General features: G+C 44.5%; 2 protein-coding genes across 3 annotated transcripts in view; one reads left to right on the plus strand and one right to left on the minus strand.

Annotated features, from left to right (window-relative positions):
- The first annotated feature begins 4,525 nt into the window (after nt 1-4,525).
- Commd1 (copper metabolism domain containing 1) overlaps nt 4,526-20,543 on the plus strand; it is a 98,874-nt gene continuing 82,856 nt past the window's right edge. The window contains exon 1 of one of the 2 annotated variants that reach the window (XM_028777621.1): nt 4,526-4,832. In XM_028777621.1, coding sequence (XP_028633454.1) covers nt 4,656-4,832 — 177 coding nt within the window. In that variant the 5' untranslated portion in view covers nt 4,526-4,655. Of the gene's footprint in view, nt 4,833-15,552; nt 15,642-20,543 lie in introns of those variants that run through there. The other variant, XM_028777629.1, reaches the window with a different exon arrangement.
- Nucleotides 12,039-14,332, minus strand: LOC114629569 (U2 small nuclear ribonucleoprotein auxiliary factor 35 kDa subunit-related protein 1). Its single transcript, XM_028777614.1, has one exon. The coding sequence runs from the start codon at nt 13,673-13,675 to the stop codon at nt 12,389-12,391; it is 1,287 nt and encodes a 428-aa protein (XP_028633447.1). The 5' UTR covers nt 13,676-14,332; the 3' UTR covers nt 12,039-12,388.

The following is a 20,543-nucleotide window of genomic DNA, read 5'->3' on the forward strand; positions in this document are numbered from 1 at the left end:
TGGGTGCTGAGATGGAGCGGGAGGTTTTGTAGGCGTGGCTGGAGCCACTCAATGTGGACCGGAACCTCTGGCTCCTGCTAGTCCAGTTGATGAAGCCATGACAGCTCTGGCTTTGTTCCGAAGTGGGTGTGGCGCAGCCGGGCTTTTGCGGACATCTATGTCTAAATTCTATTCCTAGTTTATTCACTTTGTAGAGCTGTTGGAGGAGAGATTTGCCATGAATGGTTTCCTCCCTTTTGTATATATTTTGGCTGCCTAGGGATTTAAATACATTGGTTAAATGACACAGTATCTTAATAGTTATGGAGCGGTGACTGCTTGTCAAATCCAGTCTGCCTTCTAGTTAAGACCTTTTCCGTAAGCATAGCCACTGACTCTTAGGGAACATAAACATTCTAATAACTGATTGGTAGTTATCTGCTGAACAAAGTGTGAAGTCTTTACACCCTTTACACCTTACTTAATCCTTATAATCCCATGAAATAAATGCCATTGTCTTGACTTCATGGATGATGAAGCTAAAGCCCATGGTCAACCAGTAAGGCGGTGGAAGCCAGTCCAGAGCCAGAACTCTGTCTTTAGGTGAACTCAAAAGATTTCTATACCACTATCTTTGACTGAGGAAGTGTATATAGGCAATACTCATTCACTAGTATTTCACTGTTAATCATTGAGAGCCCACAAGGTGCCAGATGCCTGCAGTAGGTTAAGGAACAATTGTTTCATGGGCTTAGTCCTGTGATCATGAGGAGCTTTTACATGCACTCAGGCTTTTAGGACTAAGATAAAGTTTTCCAGCCTCCCCCTGGAGGGACACATCTTTTTCAAAGACCAGTTTACCCCTCCCTCACAGCACATAAATATTCTATGGTTGTTGAGAGAACTGCTTTATATGAAGACAACAGGTACTGATACTGTGGTGGTTTGAGATGTCTCCCCTGGTTTCAGACATTCAAATACTTGGTCCCCAGTGGGTAGCTCTGATTGGAGAAGCTTAGGAAGTGTAACCTTGCAGCAGTAAGTATATCACCGGAGGCAGAGTTTGTTGCAAAAGCTGCCAGCCAGTCCCAGTGTGTGCTCTGCTTCCTGTTCACAATTTGAGATGTGAGCTGTTCCTTCTTCATGCCTACCTGCTGCCAGGATTCCCTGCTGTGCCAGTGATGACACAGTCCTGGAGCCATAAACCTCCCAAAGAATCCTTCCCTCTATAAATTGCCTTCCTCATGGTGCATTTGTTTGCTTTTGTTTTTATTCTTTTGAGATAAGGTTTCTCTGTGTAGCCTTGACTGTCCCGGAGCTAACTCTTTGTAGACCAGGCTGACCTCAAACTCACATTGATCCATCTGACTCTGCCTCCCAAGTGCTGGGATTAAAGGCCTGTGCCACCACCACCTGGCATGGTCATGGTGGTCATGGTGTTTTATCATAGCAACAGAGAAGTAATTAACACAAGTACTCTGACTTCTCCTGCCCCTAAAAGCAGGAGACAAAACTACGATCTGAAAGGGGCCTTCACTGTGCCTGCAGGAAGACATGCCTCTTCTCAGGGATAGGGAAGCCGAATGAAAGAGGTACGTGCCAATCTCTGCCAATCATGCTGGAGATCTGAGTTCACTGCCTACCCAGATGCATTACAGGGGCAGAACCTCATGCACTGATGTTTCAGGGAATTTTTTTTTTTCTGCAATAGTTGAGTTTATCTACGGTTCCATGACAACAGCTTGTGTGGACTGTCTGCATTGCTTTCTTCTCTTTGTTGACATTTCCTTCATGGCCCATCTGTTGCTGGCATCCCCTGAAGTGGTTACCTGTTCAGATTTAGGCACTGAAGACAAGAAATCAGGGGACAGAAAAATTAGGAGGCATGCTAAAAATCACTGATTGGGGGGCTTTCATGATTCAGCACCTGCTTTCATTTCTTGTAATGTAAGCTGAATTGCTTTCACGCCAAAAACATGACCTTAAACCATCTATGTTCTTACCAAAAAGGGGCCAGGGGGTAATTAGTTCAAGCCCCTTTGTCATAAGTCACTTTATTATTTGTCTCATTAACAGATGATTGTCTGGCTCAAACTTTTTTTTTTTTTTGGTTCTTCATTTCCTCCTGAAATCTTCTATGTCATGTAAGACTTAAATTTATATGTTTTATTTATCTGTCTTTGTTGAAAAGTTCTATCCAAAGCTGGGCAGTTAGTGGTGCACGCCTTTTACACCCCTGCTCCCCCCCCCCCCCACAACACAACACACTCAAGGGTTAAAAAAATGAACTGGGAACTGGAAAAATGAACACTTTAGAATACAGTTTAGAACACTTGTTGCTCTGACAAAGGACCCAGGTTTGATTCCCAGCACCCACATAGATTGATTACAATCACCTGTAATCCAGCTCCAGGGATCTGACACCCTCTTCTGACCTCCACAGGCACTGCACATATATTGTGCACATGCATACATGTAGGCAAAACACTCAGAAATCCCTGGGTGTGTGGCACCACTGCTTGGCACAGTTTACATTTTTTTGTTTGTTAGTTTTTTTCGAGACAGGGTTTCTCTGTATAGTCCTGGCTGTCCTGGAACTCACTCTGTAGACCAAGCTGGCCTCAAACTCAAAAATCCGCCTGCCTCTGCCTCCCAAGTGCTGGGATTAAAGGTGTGCGCCACCACCCCCCCGGCTCAGTTTACATTTTTAATGTTTACAAAAATATTACTTCCTGCCTGGAACCATTTGCTTGCTGGGATATTTGGCCATGATTAGAGGGAAACCTGTATGGAAGGAGGGCTGTTTGTTAGATGTTGGTTCTCTTGGGGCTGAGCTTCTGGGTCTTTTCCTTGTTGTTGCATTAGAACATTCTCTTAGCGTTTGCCCAGGTTTGTTATCTATAAAAACCTGCGATTTGAAATTTAATAAAAGATAACTGTATTTTGAGCCTTTTGTTTGAAAAGCATTGTAAACTGCAGCTGGTGCTAACCTGCAGCTGTGACAATAGCAGCCCCTGGTGGCAGAAAAATGAATTTCTTTTATTGATCAACCTGGTGATTTGGAATTGAGGTAGACCAGGCCGACAAGGTTCTCTGTCCAGTGGTACTTGACAGAGTATTGCGCCAGCCACGTGCCACTTTGGCATAAGAATTATTTTGATTTAAAGCAATTAAAAAAGAGTAGGTGCCAAAAGTCTATCAGCCAAAATATGTCTTCATGAGTATTCACTCTAAAGTTAAGAAATGGGTACTGGTTGGAGAGACAACTGAGGGCTTAAGTGTGTTTACTGCTCTTACAGAGCACCCGGGTTCAATTTCCAGCACCTACATCCAGTGACTTACAGTGAATCTTCATGTAATTGTGGTTCCAGGAGATTCAGTATCCTCTTCTGACTTCCTTAGGTACCTGCCTGTAGATGGAGTACACTCAGGTACATACTCATTAAATAAAATGAATAAACAAATCTTTAATATAAAGAAATGGAGCCAGAGAGATGGCTCATTGGGTAAAGGCACTTGCCACCTAGCCTGACCCCTGAGTTCAGTCTCTGAGATCCACATGGTAGAAGAGAATCCATTCTTGTAATTTGTTTTTCAGCCTTCACATGTATGCTGTAGCATGTGGACAGACAGGCAGGCAGGCAGACACACACACACACACACACACACACACACACACACACACACACCACACGTGTGCTTGGTGCCCAAAGAAGTCAAAAGATGGCATTGGGTTCCTGAAACAGGAGTTACACGTGGTTTGTGAGACACCATGTGGGTACTGGGAACTGAACCTGTGTCCTCTGCAAGAGCAACAAGTGCTCTTAACCAATGAACAATCTTTCCAGCCTCCTACACACATATTTTTAGCTTGGTTTTGATACACAGAACAGATCTCTGGCTTGCAGTGACTGAGTGTAAACTGAGGAAAGAATGTTTTCCTTTTTGTAACATTTGCCCAGCTTTATTCACATTTAGAAACACCATGCTGACAATAGCAAGTGCTTTTTCCTGGAGTTCAGGCTATTACACACTTGTGTCAACTTAAATTTCGTGTAACAGTATATGCACCTGTGTAAAGTTTATACAACACACATGTGGAGAGATTTTGGGGCCTGCCTTCTAGGAATTTGGCAGGACTTTGACATTAGGCTAGGACAAGGAAGTAGGCTCAAGATGAATACCCCTGAGGAATGTATTTTTTTATATCGTGATGGGTCTTAAAACCCTGAATACAGTAATCATGGGACCTTTGTTTGTTCCTTAACTACTCTGTTTATGCCTTGTGTGTTCCTTGACTACTTTGTTCATGCCTTAGAACTGACCATATTCTCTGTATGCACCTAGAATAATATAAAAGCAGAATGGGAGTGTTAAAATGGCGTTCTTATGGAGTTACAGCTATGTATCTCTAGCCAGCGATTTTTTCCTTTGCGTGCGCATCGGAGTGAAAACGGAAACAGCAAAAGCACAGTGACCCTAAAGGAAACTGAGTGGATTTGGCTGTGGTGGAAGTAGTGGGTGTGTGTGGCAGGGTAAACGTGAGAACTGTTTATATCGACTAGTGGAGGAACCCGGCATCGCGTTCGGTGGCTGCCTTTGCCAGGTTTTACGGTCCTTCTCGGCCCCCGTAGCGGACCGGAGATCAGTCGCTGGGCGGCAGGCTCTCCCTGGCAATGGCGGGCGATCTGGAGGGGTGCAAGTCCCTGAGCGGGCTGCTGAGCGGCCTAGCGCAGAACTCCTTCCACGGACACTCGGGCATCACTGAGGAGCTGCTGCACAACCAACTCTATCCGGAAGTGCCCCTGGAGGAATTCCGCCCCTTCCTGGCGAAGATGAGGGGAATTCTCAAGGTACAGTTGTTCCGCCGAGCAGCTCTGCCCTCCTCCCAGCCTCAGACCCGCCCCCAGCCTCGGGTGCTGCTCAGTAGCAGGTCTTTGGCTGCTCAGCCAATCTTCTGAGCCGTGGAGCTCGCTCTGTTGCGCCCTTTGTTTTAGGGACACATACCGGTGAAAATATTGATTTTTTTCCCCCTCAAGACTTATCTGTGTTTCGAGTTTTCTTCCTCTCGGACTTTGATGGGTTGCACCAGGCGTAGTAGTGCACGCCTTTAATCTGTGCACTGGGGAGGCAGGGAGCTGTGTGAGTTCGAAGCCAGCCTGTTGTATATAACAAGTTTCAGGACAACCAAACCAGCCAGGGCAGTGTGGTGAGACCGTTGTTTAAAGAGAGCGAGAGCGTGATTGCCATGTTTCCGTTAGGATGAGGTGGTTGGTGAGATAAAGGATTAATTAACTGGGGTAAACACATTAAAGCAGTCGACTCTATGGTTGAGAGTATATTTATCAAATGGAACGAAGTATACATCAGACTGTCTCATGAAAACTATTAGAGGGCAACATGACAGGTGAAATTAACTAAAAAGATTTATTTTTATTTTATGTGTATGGGTGTGGTGCCTGCTTGTGCACTGGTGGTTGGAACGGTTATAGGCCATCACGTAGGTGCTGGAAACCAGGTCCTCCGCAAGAGCATTATTAGGTGGTCTTAACCTCTGAGCCATCTCTCCCGTCCCCCCACTCGAGTTTTGAGATAGGATCTCTTGTAGCCCAGACTGGCTTTGAACTCACTGTGTAGTTGATCCTCCTTCCACTTCCCAAGTGCTAGACTTACAAGCATCTACAGCCACCCCGTGCTGTGGCCTCTGTGTATGTGTGTTTAGGGCATATGAGAGCATATGAAGGCTAGGGCTCTATACTGGTACCTTGCACTATCACTCTACGTATCCTTCCAGACAGAGCCTCTCACTGTACCTGGAATCCAGTCTCACTGACTGGCTAGAGCAGCCAGGAACTCCAGAGATCTGCTTGTATTTGCTCCAGTGCTTGGGTTACAGAAATAGGGGGCCATGCCCAGCTTTTTCATGGGTGCTGGAGAATCAGAACCAGGCCCTAATTGAGCTATCTGGCCATCTGGTTCCTGTGATTTTTTTTTTTTTGGGGGTAGGATAACTGAAGTGTATTCAAGGTATTATCTATCATTTATGTAATTATCATACAATGTATTGCTTTCACAAAGTCTTTTATTTTATGTGCATTGGTGTTTTGCCTGCATGTGTATCTTTGTGAAGGTGTTGAAACTTTTGATGCTGGAGTTACAGAGAGTGATGAGCTGCTATGAGGGTGCCGGGAATTGAACCTGGGTCCTCTGAAAGAGTAGCCAGTGCATTTAACTGCTGAGCCATCTCTCCAGCTCCTTCACAAAGTCTTTAAAATATGATGTGCACTTTACATTTACAACATTTTAGTTGCAACTAGCCACATTTCAAATGGTTAAAGTGGCCACATGTGGCTAACAACCACTATATTGATTCTGCTTAAGACCCATGTGGTAGCTTACTTCAGTCTGTCACTCCAGTTCCAGATCTAGCACCTTCTGGTCTTCATGGGCACCAGCTACTCACACAGTGCACTTATATACGTCCAGGCAGAACACTCATACACATAAACATCAATACATCTTTAAAAGACAAAGTGGATGGCCTAGGGAGGTGACTCCCTAAGTAAAATGCTTGCTGTGAGAGTGGGAAGGCCTGAGCTGGATCCTAGCCCCTAGGTAAACGACAGGCATGTTTGGAACCCAACACTTGTGAGGAGAAAGGCAGATGCCTAGATTTCACTGGCCAGTCGGCCAACCTAGCCAATTAGTGAGCTCTGGGTTCCATGAGACCTTATGCTAGAATTTAAAAATAGGGTGGAGGGCCAGCGGGATAGCTTAGCAGGTGAAGGCACTTGCTGTTAAGCCTGACAATCTAAGTGAAGTTCCTGGAACCCACATGGTAGAAAGAGAGAATTAATTGTGGCAACTTACTTCCTTGGCCTACACAATCACTTTTTTTTTTTTTTTAAAGAAAAAGCTGGAGAGTGATAAAGCAGGACACCCGAAATCAATTCTAGCCTCCACAGCACACAAGCGCCCATTTACACACAAATGGGCGTGGCGCTGAGGAGGATGCTTGATGTTGACCTCTTACATTCAAAGCCACACAGATAAAGAAGGCAAATTTAAGATGCCTACTTTCTTGTTTTTCGAGATAGTTTAGTTTAAGCTGCCTAAACAGCCTAAAATCACACTATTTAAAGTTCCTGTTAAATTTTAACTTGCTACTAAAAATACTTATGCTTTTATTTATTACACTTATTTTATCTTTTTTAAGACAGGTCTTTATGTAGCCCTGGCTATCCTGGAGCTTACTCTATAGACCAGGCTGGCCTTGAACTGAGATCCACCTGCCCGTGGCTCCCAGTACTGGGATCAAACGCAAGCACCACTACCTAATTTTTCTTACAGTCTTTGGATAGAAGAAAGAAAAGTGCAATTACTTTACAGAACTTGATTGGAATTGGCTCATGCAACGGGAGAAGTAATGTCTGAGTCACTTGTGGTAAAGTAGTGTCAGAGTGGCCCAAAGTACTCATGCCCTGGAGGGAACACAGGGCGTCTTGAATTGTATGTATTTATGTATACCTGTGCACATGAATGCAGGTTCCTGGAGAGGCTAGAGGTGGTGGATTCCTTGGAACAGAACTACAGGTAATTGTGATTTGCCTGATGTGGGTTGCTAGGGTTGGAACTCAGGTCCTCTGAAAGAGCAGCACATGCTTTTAATCACTTAAATATCTCTTGAGCCCCAAATGTCTCTAATTCTTATAAAAACATAATGCGGGAATGATTTTTAAGTGGAGAATGCCTATTATTTAAAGTTTTTATTACATATATTTATTTATTGTGTGCATAGGTCAGAAGATCACACTGAATCCCTTCTCTTCTTAAACCGTATAGAACTGCTTTTGTTTCTGAGCCAGGGTCTCATTATGTAGTCTTGGCTGGCCTGGAACTCACTATGTAGACCAGGCTGGCCTGGAACTCACAGGATCCACTGCATCTGTCTCCTGAGTGCTGGGATTAATGGTTTTGGGGGACTCAAGTTCAGATGGCCTGACATGGCAGCAGTGTCCTTTCCTGCCGAGCCACCTCACCAGCCCATCCATCTTTAAGAAAAGGGAACATACATAGATATATGATGTAAGGGTGTTATATTATTTATAAGCAGAAGTAAGAAACTGTGGACAGAAGAAATTCATTCTTTCTGCCAGACTTTTTTTTTCCTTTAAACTAAAAGCTAATTATATTTTTACAGTTCATGATGCAAATGAAACTACTTAAAAAAAAATCCCTCTTCTCCTAACCAAAACTATTCCCTATGCTAGATATTGGAAGAAGTCTTGCTTGTCATATCACTATAAAATACTCAGGTGTAGCACCATGGTCTCCCACTGAAACAGAAAAAGCACAGAACTGATGACCCCTGTACTTACCTGTCTGTCTGTGTCATGCCATGCCGGGTGAGTACCATCTCATCACTAGAGGCCTGGACATCAAGGGCATGTGGTCTCCCATGGGTGGCCTCATTGTAGGAACAGGTCCCACAAGTATCACCCCAGGAGGAGGGGCCACTACTGGCAGGATGGGGGGTCTCCCATGTTGGGTGCTTGCATCATACCAGAGTGAGGAGGACCCAGGGGACTGGAGCCAGGTAAGATCTTGGCCCCTTCAGGAGGAGGAACAGAGAATGGAGCAGGAGTGTCTTCCTTGTTGAAACAAAGATGTTGTTTTGTCAGTCAGGCTCTGGCCTGTTCCTCCATCCATTTCTGGAAGTAGTCTTTCCTACTCCTCTGTTCCCACCACCAGTGTCTTACAGAGTGAGTCATGGATGTGTGTCCCAGTAGTCACAACAGAATACCTCTACCCTGCCAGATTCCATGTGACACCCCTTCTCCCTCCCCCCCACCTTTTTTAGAAGGGTCTCATTGTGTAGACCTGGCTGGCCTTGAACTTACAGAAATTTGCTTGTTTCTGCCTGCTGAGACTTAGCCCATTTACTATCTATCACCACCACAACCAGCTCCTCCCCACTCCCCTGCCTCCGTCCCTCCCAGCCTCAGGCAGGCTTCTTGAAGGTGCTTTGTCACTTTTGAACAAAGTGATTATTTTAGATGTTGATAAGGGGCAGATGTGGGGTAGTAGAAATGTAGACCATGTTCAAGGGATAAATAGGGCTGGGTAGACAGCCTGATAGGTAAAAGTGATTGTTGCTCAAGTGCAAAGCCCTGAGTTCGAATCCTCCCTGAAACCCACATAAAAACTGGATGTGTAGGGGCTGGAAAGATGGCTCAGTAGCTAAGAGCACTTATTCTTACAGAAGTTCTGGGTTTGGTTCTCAGCACACAAATGGTTCACAATCATCTGTGCTAGCAGTTCCAGGAATGTACAGCATACCACCCTCTTCTGGCTTCCTCGGGCACCAGGTACATACAAGGAGCACATGCAGGCAAAATACTCATACACATAATCTTTTTTTAAAAGATTTATTTTTTTATGTATATGAGTACTCTTAATAAACACCAGAAGAAGATAATCAGATCCCATTACAAATGGTAGTGAGCCACCATGTGGTTGCTGGGAATTGAACTCAGGACTTCTGGAAGAGTAGCGAGTGCTCTTAACTGCTGAGCCATCTCTCCAGCCCCATAAAATAAATCTTAAAAAAAAAAAAAAAAGTCTTAAAACAAAAATTGATCATGTAGTGTGTCTGCAATTTGCACACACTCCTATGAGGAGATGGGAGGTGGAGATAGGAAAATTCTAGAAGCTTAGGGTCAGCTAGCCTGGCATATACAGTGGAAAGACAACAAAGAAACCCCATCTCCAATTAAGTAGAAGGTAAAGACAAACACCAGAGGTTGTTCTGACTTGTGGATGTACACTGGCACACACATGCTCCTGCAGTCACAAATGTGAATGTGTGCATGCATACATACATGCATACATACATACATACACACACTAAAGAAATGATGAAGCATCCAGTTTGATGGTAGTGTGAGGGTTGTAAGGAATGTTTGTGATCAGGCAAGCAAAAGTGAAGCACTTCCTCCTTTAGTCCTCAAGCACTCCTGCTTTGAAGCAGGCAACACACTTAAACATGGATGCTAGTAGCCTGTGTGTTGTCACCTAGAAAATCATGTTCTGCATAGAAACAGAAAAGGGAGATACAGAGGACGAGGACAGAACGTGAGAAGATGTGTAACTCCTAGAGAATACAGGGTGTATTCTCATTAACAGGCTCCTGGTTTTGATGTGCTGAGGAACAAACCCAGGATCTAGTGCTTGCTAGGTAAGGTTGTAATGCTGAGCTAAACCCAAGCCTGAGCCCAGGTACCAGTTTTCTTATTGCCAACTTCCTGGCAATTTGTTGTGCAGTGTTTCAGGTTCCTGACTTTCACATTTGTTTCCAAATATTATGTCTGTTTTCCTGACATTTGTACTGAATATTCTTTTCTATGTACAATGTCACTTTCCTTGTTTGGGACATTAGCAGTCTATTACCTGTTTATCACAAAAAGGGCAAACATTTAATCTGCTTATGGATATGTGAAGCAGCCCATTCATTCATTCACACTAGCACACCATGATGCACATGTGGATGTCAGAATTATAGGAGTCAGTTTTCTCCTTCTACCATGTAGGTTCCAGGGATCAAATCTTCAGGCTTGGCATGTACACCTTTATCCAATGGACTATCTTGCTGGTCCCCACTCTAGTTTTGATTTCTAGGTAGTGTCCAAGGAGTTGTGAAATTAATAAAGTAGTCATGGTATATGTAGCTAGTGCTCTTAACCACTGAACCATTTTTCTAGCCTCTATTTATTGGTTTTTTGAAACAAGAGTGTCACTATGTGCCTGGAACTCACTATGAGATCAGATTGGCCACAAATTTACAGAGATCCTTCCAAGTGCTGGGATTAAAGGTATGCACCACCAGTCACAGCACACTGTCTAATTTTTATATAATTCTTTCAGATCACATTTATAATTTGCTTTGAAGTGTTAATAATACTACCTGAATTTTTATACTGTACGTACTGGCTTGTTCATTTGTAAAAAAGGCAAACTTTATTATTTTTCCTATCCTTAATACTTATTTCTGGCATGTGATAGGCACTTAGTAAAGATTTGTAGAACATTTGAATGAATGGGTGGTGCTTAAATGTGCCAGTTGCATTGAAAATGTCAGCATAGTTGGGAACAGTGGCATATGCCTGTGTCCTAGCCATTGGGAAGCTGAGACAGGAGTTTAGAGCTAGCTTGGGCAATGTGAACATATAATTCCTGTGTGGGGAGAACAAAAAAAATCTAATATTCCAAGTCAGAGTCAGGCCTTCTGGCTGCAGGACTGACGTGGCCTGGTGCTCCCATTCTGCCTCTCACCGTATGCCCATCCTCACTGCCATGGTTTACTGTTACCGGGGTCATTAAACCCACAGCCATGGGCATGCTGGCCAGTGCTCTGCAGCTCAGTTACATTCCTCATTGGCCATGATTTGATAAATACAGCTTTGCTATAACATGGTAGGCAACATGTTCATTCATTTGCTTCCTATCTTTAGCAGCTGTTGGCAATATAGTAACAGTCTCTGTGACAGATATTATTTGATATTAAGAGCCTATGGTATTTAAAATCTGAACATTGACATAAAGATAACTCTTACCTTAAACATCTATTCTTAAATTTACAATGTTGGTATTTGGAAATAATATGTGTAAATTATGTTAAGTTGGTTACTTGATAGAGAACTTAAAATTTTCACTAACTTGTTCTCAAGATCATGAGATCTATGATTTAAAAAAATATATCATTATGAGCTGGAAAGATGGCTCAGAGGTTACGGCACTTGTGCACAGACAGGGACACACACACACACAAGGCTTTACAAAAAAAGAAGAAAAGTACCACTGGATTTGGGAGGTGGTACATTTCTGTGACCCCAGCAGCTGACAGGCAGATCTTTGTGAATCCAAGGCCAGCCTAGTCTACATAGCAAGTTCCAAGCCAGCCAGGGATACATAGTGAGAGCCTGTCTATAAAAACAAGGGACATTAGTGTTTCTGTACTCCTGTGTGTTCTTTCTTTGTAAAACAGATTCAAACAACATAAAAACAATGTTAATAAATATATTAATGATAAAGCATCACAATGTAAAGTTATTACAGGGAAACAACACAGGAAGCCAGCTTAAGCTGTATGGAAAATAACGTCAATAACATGATACTAAGCATTATAACAGCGGACAAAGAGATAATGAATACCTGGTTCTGTCTCTGTTAAAGCCACAAGATTTTGTAACTTGGTTGGGAATTAGATGGAGTCACCATGCCTTTCCTTTTTGTTTTGAATATCTTGGGGAATCTGAAGGATACTGCGTTAGGTTTTTATTCTGTAATGAAGTTTTGTTGTTGCCAAGCCTGATGTCAGTCTTGGGTCCAAGTGGTGCTGCCTTAGCTGGGCTCAGGTTCGGTGGCTCTGGCTTTGTGGACCTGGACTGCTGTCCTCTTCTCTTCCTCTTCTTGAACTGTGCCTCTCATGACTCTTCGTTGCCTGTTTGTGAGATTTCTTCCACCTGTGAGGACTCTTCCTCTCGGACTCCCTGTTTCTCTTGGAGGAGTGGTATGAACCAGAGTGGTGGCTTCTTGACTTGCTGTAGTATTCCTCATGGTGGTCCTTCCTTTCCCTCCTGTCTGAGTTTTTACCAGAGGAGCCAGTCCAGGCCGGAGACATGAAGATGTCTCTGTTAGCTTCTCTAAATTCGTTGTTGGGATTTTTGAACACATGAAGAAAGTTGCAGTGCTTTCCTTTTGGACATTTTTGCATTTCGAATAAACCGCAAATCGCAACCTTCCACCGGGTCACGGGACAGAATTCACACTGGAGCTGTCGTCCTGCATACCATCTTCCATTAAAGAGAGAGAGGGCTGCTTGGCATTCTTCTTCCGACTGGTACTGAACATACACATTGCCCCGCAGATGAGGTTCCAGGTTGCAGCTTACTTTGAACTGAATCACCTTTCCCACGTTCTTGAACTCGGGCAGCACGTCATGGTAGAACTCCAAGAACTGCTGGTAGGTCTCCTCCTCACTGTACTCCAGGTTTGCGTCAGAGTCATAGTCATCCCTTCTGCACTGCTCCATTCCAAACGTTGTAAACATACTCTTCACAAGAAGGGTTGGACTTGACGTGGGAAAGTCATGTTTCCGTGAACACCTGTTACCAAATCTGCACGCTCCCGTTTTATTGTAGAAGGGACAACTGGGTCGATATTTCTCCAGCCTTAAATCCTTGGGTGGTTCTGGGTTCTGCCAAGTGCGTTCATTTTCAGCCTGGTCCAGCATTTTCTGCACCGCTTCCTCTCTCTCTTTCTTCTCCTGTAACTTCTGCTCCTCCTCCTCTCTCTGTTTTTTCTGTTGTTCTTCCCATTCGGCCTTTATTTGTCTCTCCTGTTCTTCCCTCTGTTTTCTAGCAGCCTCTTCCTTTTTCTTCTTTAGTCTGAATTCTTCTTGTGCCTTCTCCTCCCTCAGCAGCCACTCCTCATGTAATCTTTGGCGCTCTATCTCCAGCAATCTCTCTGCAAGTTCGTCATTAGCAGAAACATTGTCATCCTCCTCCTCTGGTGGAGCTTCCAGCGCTCTCAACCGAGCCATTTTCTGCCGACGTCTCTTGCGTTTCTCCTTCTTCATTGCGGCCTTGTATTGTTTTCGGCTCAGTTTCTCAGGAAATGCGGGCTGCCGTGATGCCATTTTACCGCAGAGCGTGGGCCCCTTCCCGGATCTCGTGACCACCGGATCTCTCTTTCTTACGCGGTGGATGGATTGAAAATGTCGCCCACTTCTAAGTTGTTCTGCTGTTTAATGTTCGTTACCTTCCTGCACAGCGACTACGGGGTTACACCATCCGGCCCAGCTGACTTTCCTTTTCACCAGCCTAGAAAGCTGAACCAGCTGAGTCACGGGCGTCTTTGCGCAGTGCAGCAACCAGTAGTTGGATGTGCGCATGCGCAGTCAAAGGAACGTGTTTGCGTCCGAAAGTGGGCTGTACTGTCTGCCTGTCGCAGTTACCGGGTTATCTAGTTATCCGCAGTTACTTACGGCCTCGGTTATCTGCAGTACGGCCTACTGCGCAGTTACACGGTTTTCCGCGATAAGGCCTATCTGCACAGTTACACGGTTATCCGCGGTACAGCTTGCTGCGCAGTTACACGGTTATCCGCGGTAAAGCCTACTGCGCAGTTACTCGGTTATCCGTGGTACAGCTTGCTGCGCAGTTACACGGTTATCCGCGGTAAAGCCTATCTGCGCAGTTACTCGGTTATGCACGGTAAGGCCTATCTGCGCAGTTACACGGTTATCCGCAGTTACCGCGGTAAGGCCTATCTGCGCAGTTACACGGCTATCCGCGGTAAGGCCTATCTGCACAGTTACCCGCGGTAAGGCTTATTTGCGCAGTTACACGGTTACCCGCGGTAAGGCCTATTTGCGCAGTTACACGGTTACCCGCGGTAAGGCCTATTTGCGCAGTTACACAGTTATCCGCGGTAAGGCCTATCTGCGCAGTTACACGGTTATCCGTGGTACAGCCTCCCTTCAGTTACACGGTTATCCGCTGTACAGCCTGCCTGTGCAGTCACCCAGTTATCCACAGTACATACGGCCTGCCTGCGTAGTTACCTGGTTATCCTGTTATCTTCTGTACGGCCTTCCTGCGCAGTTACCCAGTTATCCAGTTATCCGTGCGCAGTTACCAAATTATCCGTGGTGTGGCTTGTCTGCGCAGTTACTCAGTTATCCGTGGTAGGGCCTGTCTGCGCAGTTACCCAGTTATCCGTGGTACGACCTGCCTTCGCAGTTACCCGGCTATCCAGCTATCCGTGGTACAGCCTTCCTGCGCAGTTAACAGGCTATCCAGTTATCCGTGGTACGGCCTGCCAGCGCAGTTACCCAGCTATCCAGATATCCGTGGTACGGCCTGCCTACGCAGTTACCCAGTTATCCGTGGTGTGGCCTGTCTGCGCAGTTATCCAGTTATCCAGTTATCCGTGGTACAGCCTTCCTGCGCAGTTAATAGGCTATCCAGTTATCCGTGGTACGGCCTGCCTGCGCAGTTACCCAGCTATCCAGTTATCCGTGGTAAGGCCTGCCTGCGCAGTTAACAGGCTATCCAGATATCCGTGGTACCGCCTGTCTGCGCAGTTAACAGGCTATCCAGTTATCCGTGGTACTGCCTGCCTGCGCAGTTACCCAGTTATCCAGTTATCCGTGGTATGGCCGGCCTGCGCAGTTACCCGGTATCCGCTTTACAGCCGGCCTCCGTGACACGGCTGGCCTGCACAGTTACCTGGTTATCCGTAGTATGGCCAGCCTACGTAATTACCCGGCTATCCATGGTATAGCTGGCCTATGGTTATCTGCTTTACAGGCCGGCCTGCGCAGTTACGGGTGGTTATCCGCAGTATGGTCTGCCTGCGCAGCTATCCAGGTATCCGCAGTTATCTGCAGTATGGCTGGTCTGCGCAGTTACCCTGTTATCTGCAGTTACGTCTTTTCTCCCGGAACGGGGAGCCTGCGCAGTACAACTCTTACTGCTTTTTTTTTTTTTTTTTTGTCTCCGCCCCCTGCAGTGAGAGTGCTCCTGCGGTGGGAATGCTCGGCCCTGAGCCTGGACAGACCTGTCTTAATGCAGGCCACCCACCTTCCCGGGCTCCTTTATGTGAGTACTAGGGGTAGAAATTAAGTTCTCATATTTGTTTGGCATGGGCTTTACCTGCTAAACCATCTTTCTGGCTTCAGTTCCTCACTCTTGTGGAAAGTAAGTTTTTTTTTTTTTTTTAAATATTGAATGTGTTTTGTTCTTTGTAAAACATATTCTTTTCATTTGTTGTGTAATGTAGTTTTGTGGGGTATTCACCAGAGAAGACGGCTCAGACAACGGTTTAAGCCAAGAAAAAAATATTTTTTTTTCTTTTTTTCTTTTTTTTTTTCTGAGATAAGGGTTTTAACTGTGCAGCCAAGGGCTGTCCTGGAACTTGCTCTGTAGACTAGGCTAGCCTTGCATTATGGTATGGTATGGCCCTCATAGACTTATATGTTTGAACAAGCCTATGGGGGCCAAGGAATGGAATGTGATGGTTTGTCTATGCTCGGCCCAGGGAGTGGCACTATTGGAAGGTGTGGCTCTGTTGGAGTAGGTGTGTCACTGTGGGCATGACCTTTAATACCCTCATCCTCGCTATCTGGAAGTCAGTATTCTGCCAGCAGCCTTCAGATGAAGCTGTAGAACTCTCAGCTCCTCCTGCACCATGACTGCCTGGATGCTGGACTGAACCTCTGAACCTGTAAGCCAACCTCAATTAAATGTTGCCCTTATAATAGTTGCCCTGTTCATGATGTCTGTTCAAACTCAGAAGAAAGATCTGCCCGCCTCCATGTCACAAAAAAGAAAGTAGATACCTGTAGTTAGTATAGCAAAAGTTATGTTTTATGCTGAGAGTCATCACACAAGGCTCACACTTTAAATTCTTAACTACGGTCCTAAGTCTTTGTTCCCAGGGTGCTCACCTGTGTGATGTATCTTAGCTGGAGGTCAAGTCCAGTCTAACAGAAGTCTCTGACTTGAAGGTCAGGATCCTGGGGAGACTGTCCAGCCGCAGGGCTCATCTAGAAGATATCACTCCAGATGTGCAGAACAGTGGGCATCATGGGGTTTATATACCTGTGTCAGGTTTTCTTGAGTGGGTGATGTTGCTGGGTTCTGGTTGTCAGGCACAGTATTGGCTGTAGTGGAGGTCCTGACTAAACTATTTTTACATGTCTAGAGACTTTTTAAAAAAAATACTATACTCATTACACTCCTTCCTGAGTGCCAGGATTAAAGGCCTACACTGCCATCACCCAGCTAGAAAATCTTAGAACAAAACTAGCCAGAACTATCCAAAAGCAAGGTTAGTTCATTTAGAAACTTTCCCATAGCTTATGGGCTTAGACTGATTAAGTCTTTATTTTTATTTTTGGCAGGTAGTGCTGTGTGCTGAGTTTTTTGTTTGTTTGTTTGTTTGGTTGGTTGGTTTTTGGTTTTTGTTTTTTTTGAGACAGGGTTTCTCTGTGTAGCCCTGGTTGTCCTGGAACTCACTCTGTAGACCAGGCTGGCCTTGAATTCAGAAATCCGCCTGCCTCTGCCTCCCAAGTACTGGGATTAAAGACGTGTGCCACCACTGCCCAGCTGTGTGCTGAGTTTTATAGCCTGAATGGTACTTCCATCGTGGAGTCAGTTGTGCTGAGGTCTGGGGCCCTGTGTTACAGTAGAAAGATTTTGCTGTTACTGTATGGTTTAGATAATATAATTAAAGATTAGTAAAAATAGATTTAAAAGGTTTCCCCGCTCCCCAAAGAAAATAAAACACACCCAGGCAGTGGTGGTGCACACCTTTAACTCCAGTACTCAGGAGGCAGAGGCAGGCAGATCTCTGAGTTCAAGGCCAGCATGGTCTATAGAGTGAGTTCCAGAACAGCCAGGATACACAGAGAAACCCTGTCTCTAAAAACAAAACAAAACTGTGAGTTAATTACTTGGGATACAGTCTCACTCTTTAATATAGGCTGGCCTGGGACTCACTGGGTAGCCCAGGTAGGCTGTGAACTTGCAGCAACTATCTTGCGCAAGTTTCTTGAGGGTTGGTGTGACACAAGTCCTGAGCTAAATATGGGCTCATAAATAGAAGAGGGCATACTTTTAGGTTTTAACTGTAATTTATTTTTCTACTGTAGGTGGCAGTAGAATATTGGTTTGCTAATAGCTGCAGGACTTCATAAAGATGTTTATTTTTTTTTTTTTTTCCTGGAATGTTCGAGGCAGAAAATGCTTTTGCTGGCTATTCAACAGTAATAATTTTGTGTATAAAAAATCTAAACATTTGGCTTGGCATTTTGAAATTAAAATTATTTTTAATAAAAAATTTGTTTCAAAGGGACTGGAGAGATATCTCAGTGGTTAAGAACTCTTATTGCAAGCTGGGCAATGGTGGCACAAGCTTTCACAGGTGCATGAGTGGCAAGTACATGTCCACATACAGATGGATAAATTAATGTAGTAGAAGTTTTTATTATAATTAAAAAGGAATGGGAGCCCAATGGTGGTGGCACACACCTTTAATCCCAGCACTTGAGAGGCAAAGGCAGGCAGATCTCTGAGTTCAAAGCCAGCTTGGTCTACAAAAACAGAAAAACAGGAAAAAAAAAAGAGTGCTTGTTGCTCTTCTAGAAAATCCAGGGTTGATTCCCAGTACCCAAATGGTAGCTCACAACTCAGTGTTACTGCAGTTTTAGGGAATCAGAGGTCTTTCTGGCCTGGTAGCTCAGCACTCAGTGTGACTGCAGTTTCAGGGAATCAGAGGTCTTTCTGGCCTGGTAGCTCAGCACTCAGTGTGACTGCAGGTTCAGGGAGTCAGAGGTCTTTCTGGCTCTAGTTCAGCAAAACACTCATACACATAAACACATTTAAACATTATAAAGAGCAATTGTTTCAACTAATTCTTTCATTAAAAAAAAAAAAAATTACCGCCGGGCAGTGGTGGCACACGCCTTTAATCCCAGCACTTGGGAGGCAGAGGCAGGCGGATTTCTGAGTTTGAGGCCAGCCTGGTCTACACAGTGAGTTCCAGGGCAGCCAGGGCTACACAGAGAAACCCTGTCTCCAAACAAACAAACAAACAAACAAAACTTACCCAGAATTTTGTATGGCCAGGAGGCACAGTGCCTGTCATTTTTGTAGTCCCAGAACTGAGGAGGAAGAAGCAGGAGGATTGGGAGATCAAAATCATCCTTGACTACAACCTGGGCTTGCTTTATTTGTCTGTCTGTCTGTCTGTCTGTCTGTCTGTCTGTCAGTCATCTATCTATCTGTCTATCTGTTTGGCTTGTTTTTTGAGACAGAGTTTCTGTGTAACATCCTCTCTCTCTCTCTCTCTCTCTCTCTCTCTCTCTCTCTCTCTCTGTTTTTTGGAGACAGTGGTTTTCTGTGTAACATCCTACATACCTACCTACCATCTATGTTTTTTGGGGACAGGGTTTCTCTGTGTAGCCCTGTCTGACCTGGAAATCACAGTGATCCACCTGCCTCTGCCTTCCAAGTGCTGTGCTCAAAGGTGTGTGCCACCATAGCCTAGCTTTTAAAAGTCATTTTTATTACTTTATGTGTATGAGTGTTTTGCCTGCATGTATGTCTGTGCATCATATTCATGCCTGGTGCCCACAGAGAGTTTCAGTTCCCTTGGTTCTGGATGGTTGTGAGGCACCATATGGGTGCTGGGAACTGAACTTGGTTCTTCAGCAGTGCTCTTACACACTGAGCCATCTTCTCTAGCTCCTACACCTATTTCTTATCAGACAACCTACCATGTATAAAATCTTTAAATTTACCTTTCTTTATCCAGAACATATTTTGCATTTTAAAAAACAAATTACTAGTTTATTTGAAATATAGCCATGTATTCAAATCAACCTCATTGTATAACTCTATGGGTTTTGTGAACATCAGTGAGACAGACTATTTCCTTGCCCCTTGAACCTGGATATTCAAGGAGTGGCTAGATACAGGAGCATCCTGACAGTGAATAAGCACACAAAGTTATGAAAGCAGAAATATAAATTAGCCTTTTTACAACTTTCTTCACCTCCTGTATAGGAATTTTAATCCAGCAACATGGCTGCTGTGGCAAGGGATGCCATCCAAAGACCTAGGTCTGTGCGCTCTGGCTGGAGTGCAGACGTGCTGCACACCTTTAATCCCAAACAATGTACGTAAGATTAGTGTGTAGAAGGAAGGAAGCAGCCATGTTTGAAAGTGGTGTCTAGTTGAGGGGCAAAGTGATGAATCAGAGAAAGATTTGACAGAATGAGTTAGAGACAGGATGCATCCAACTCTCATGAGAACACTCAGGAAACAGAAGCTATTTTAGAGCAGTGCAGGGAGAGAGTCAGTTGGGAGTCAGTGCAGTGAGTGGAGTGCAGTGCAGTGGACTTGAGTTTGTTCCTGAGTTCATGAAGTTTGGTGCAGGTCAGCAGAGGCAGCAGAAGCCAGAGAATAAGAAGGAGCTAGAAGATTAGAATAAACTGCCAGAGTTAGTTTGATGCCAAGCAAGCAATTCAGTGAGAAGCTGAGAGAAGTCAGATTGAATCTGTCAGCTTGAAGAAGAGTTTTAGCTAGAACAGCAGAGTTGAACCAGCCAGTCAGAGTTCAGAAAGAACTAAAAGGATAAGATTATTCAGCAGTAAGCCTCTGAGGCGACAATGATATCAGCAAATAAAAGTTATTTTTACAACTTCCATTTCTCATTTTTTAAAAATATACTGTGTGTGTGTGTGTGTGTGTGTGTGTGTGTACATGCACGCATATCCAGAAGACAACTTACAGATGTCTTCTACCGTATGGGTCCCTGTTTGTCATGGCTGAGTGGCAAGTGTCTTTACCTACCGAGCCATCTTGCTGGCCCCCATCTCTCCATCTTAATCTTTATTATTTAATTTTTTGTTTTTTAGGACAAAGTATCTCTGGGTAGTTCTGGCTTTCCTGGAACTTGTTCTGTAGACTAGGCTAGCCTCAAATTCAGAGATATGT

This window comes from Grammomys surdaster, unplaced genomic scaffold, assembly GCF_004785775.1.
Source record: "Grammomys surdaster isolate TR1022 unplaced genomic scaffold, NIH_TR_1.0 67, whole genome shotgun sequence".
Lineage (NCBI taxonomy): Eukaryota > Metazoa > Chordata > Mammalia > Rodentia > Muridae > Grammomys > Grammomys surdaster.

Excerpts from the sequence above, each read along its gene's own strand:
- LOC114629569 (XM_028777614.1), bottom strand. The coding sequence starts at position 13,675 with ATGGCATCACGGCAGCCCGCATTTCCTGAGAAACTGAGCCGAAAACAA.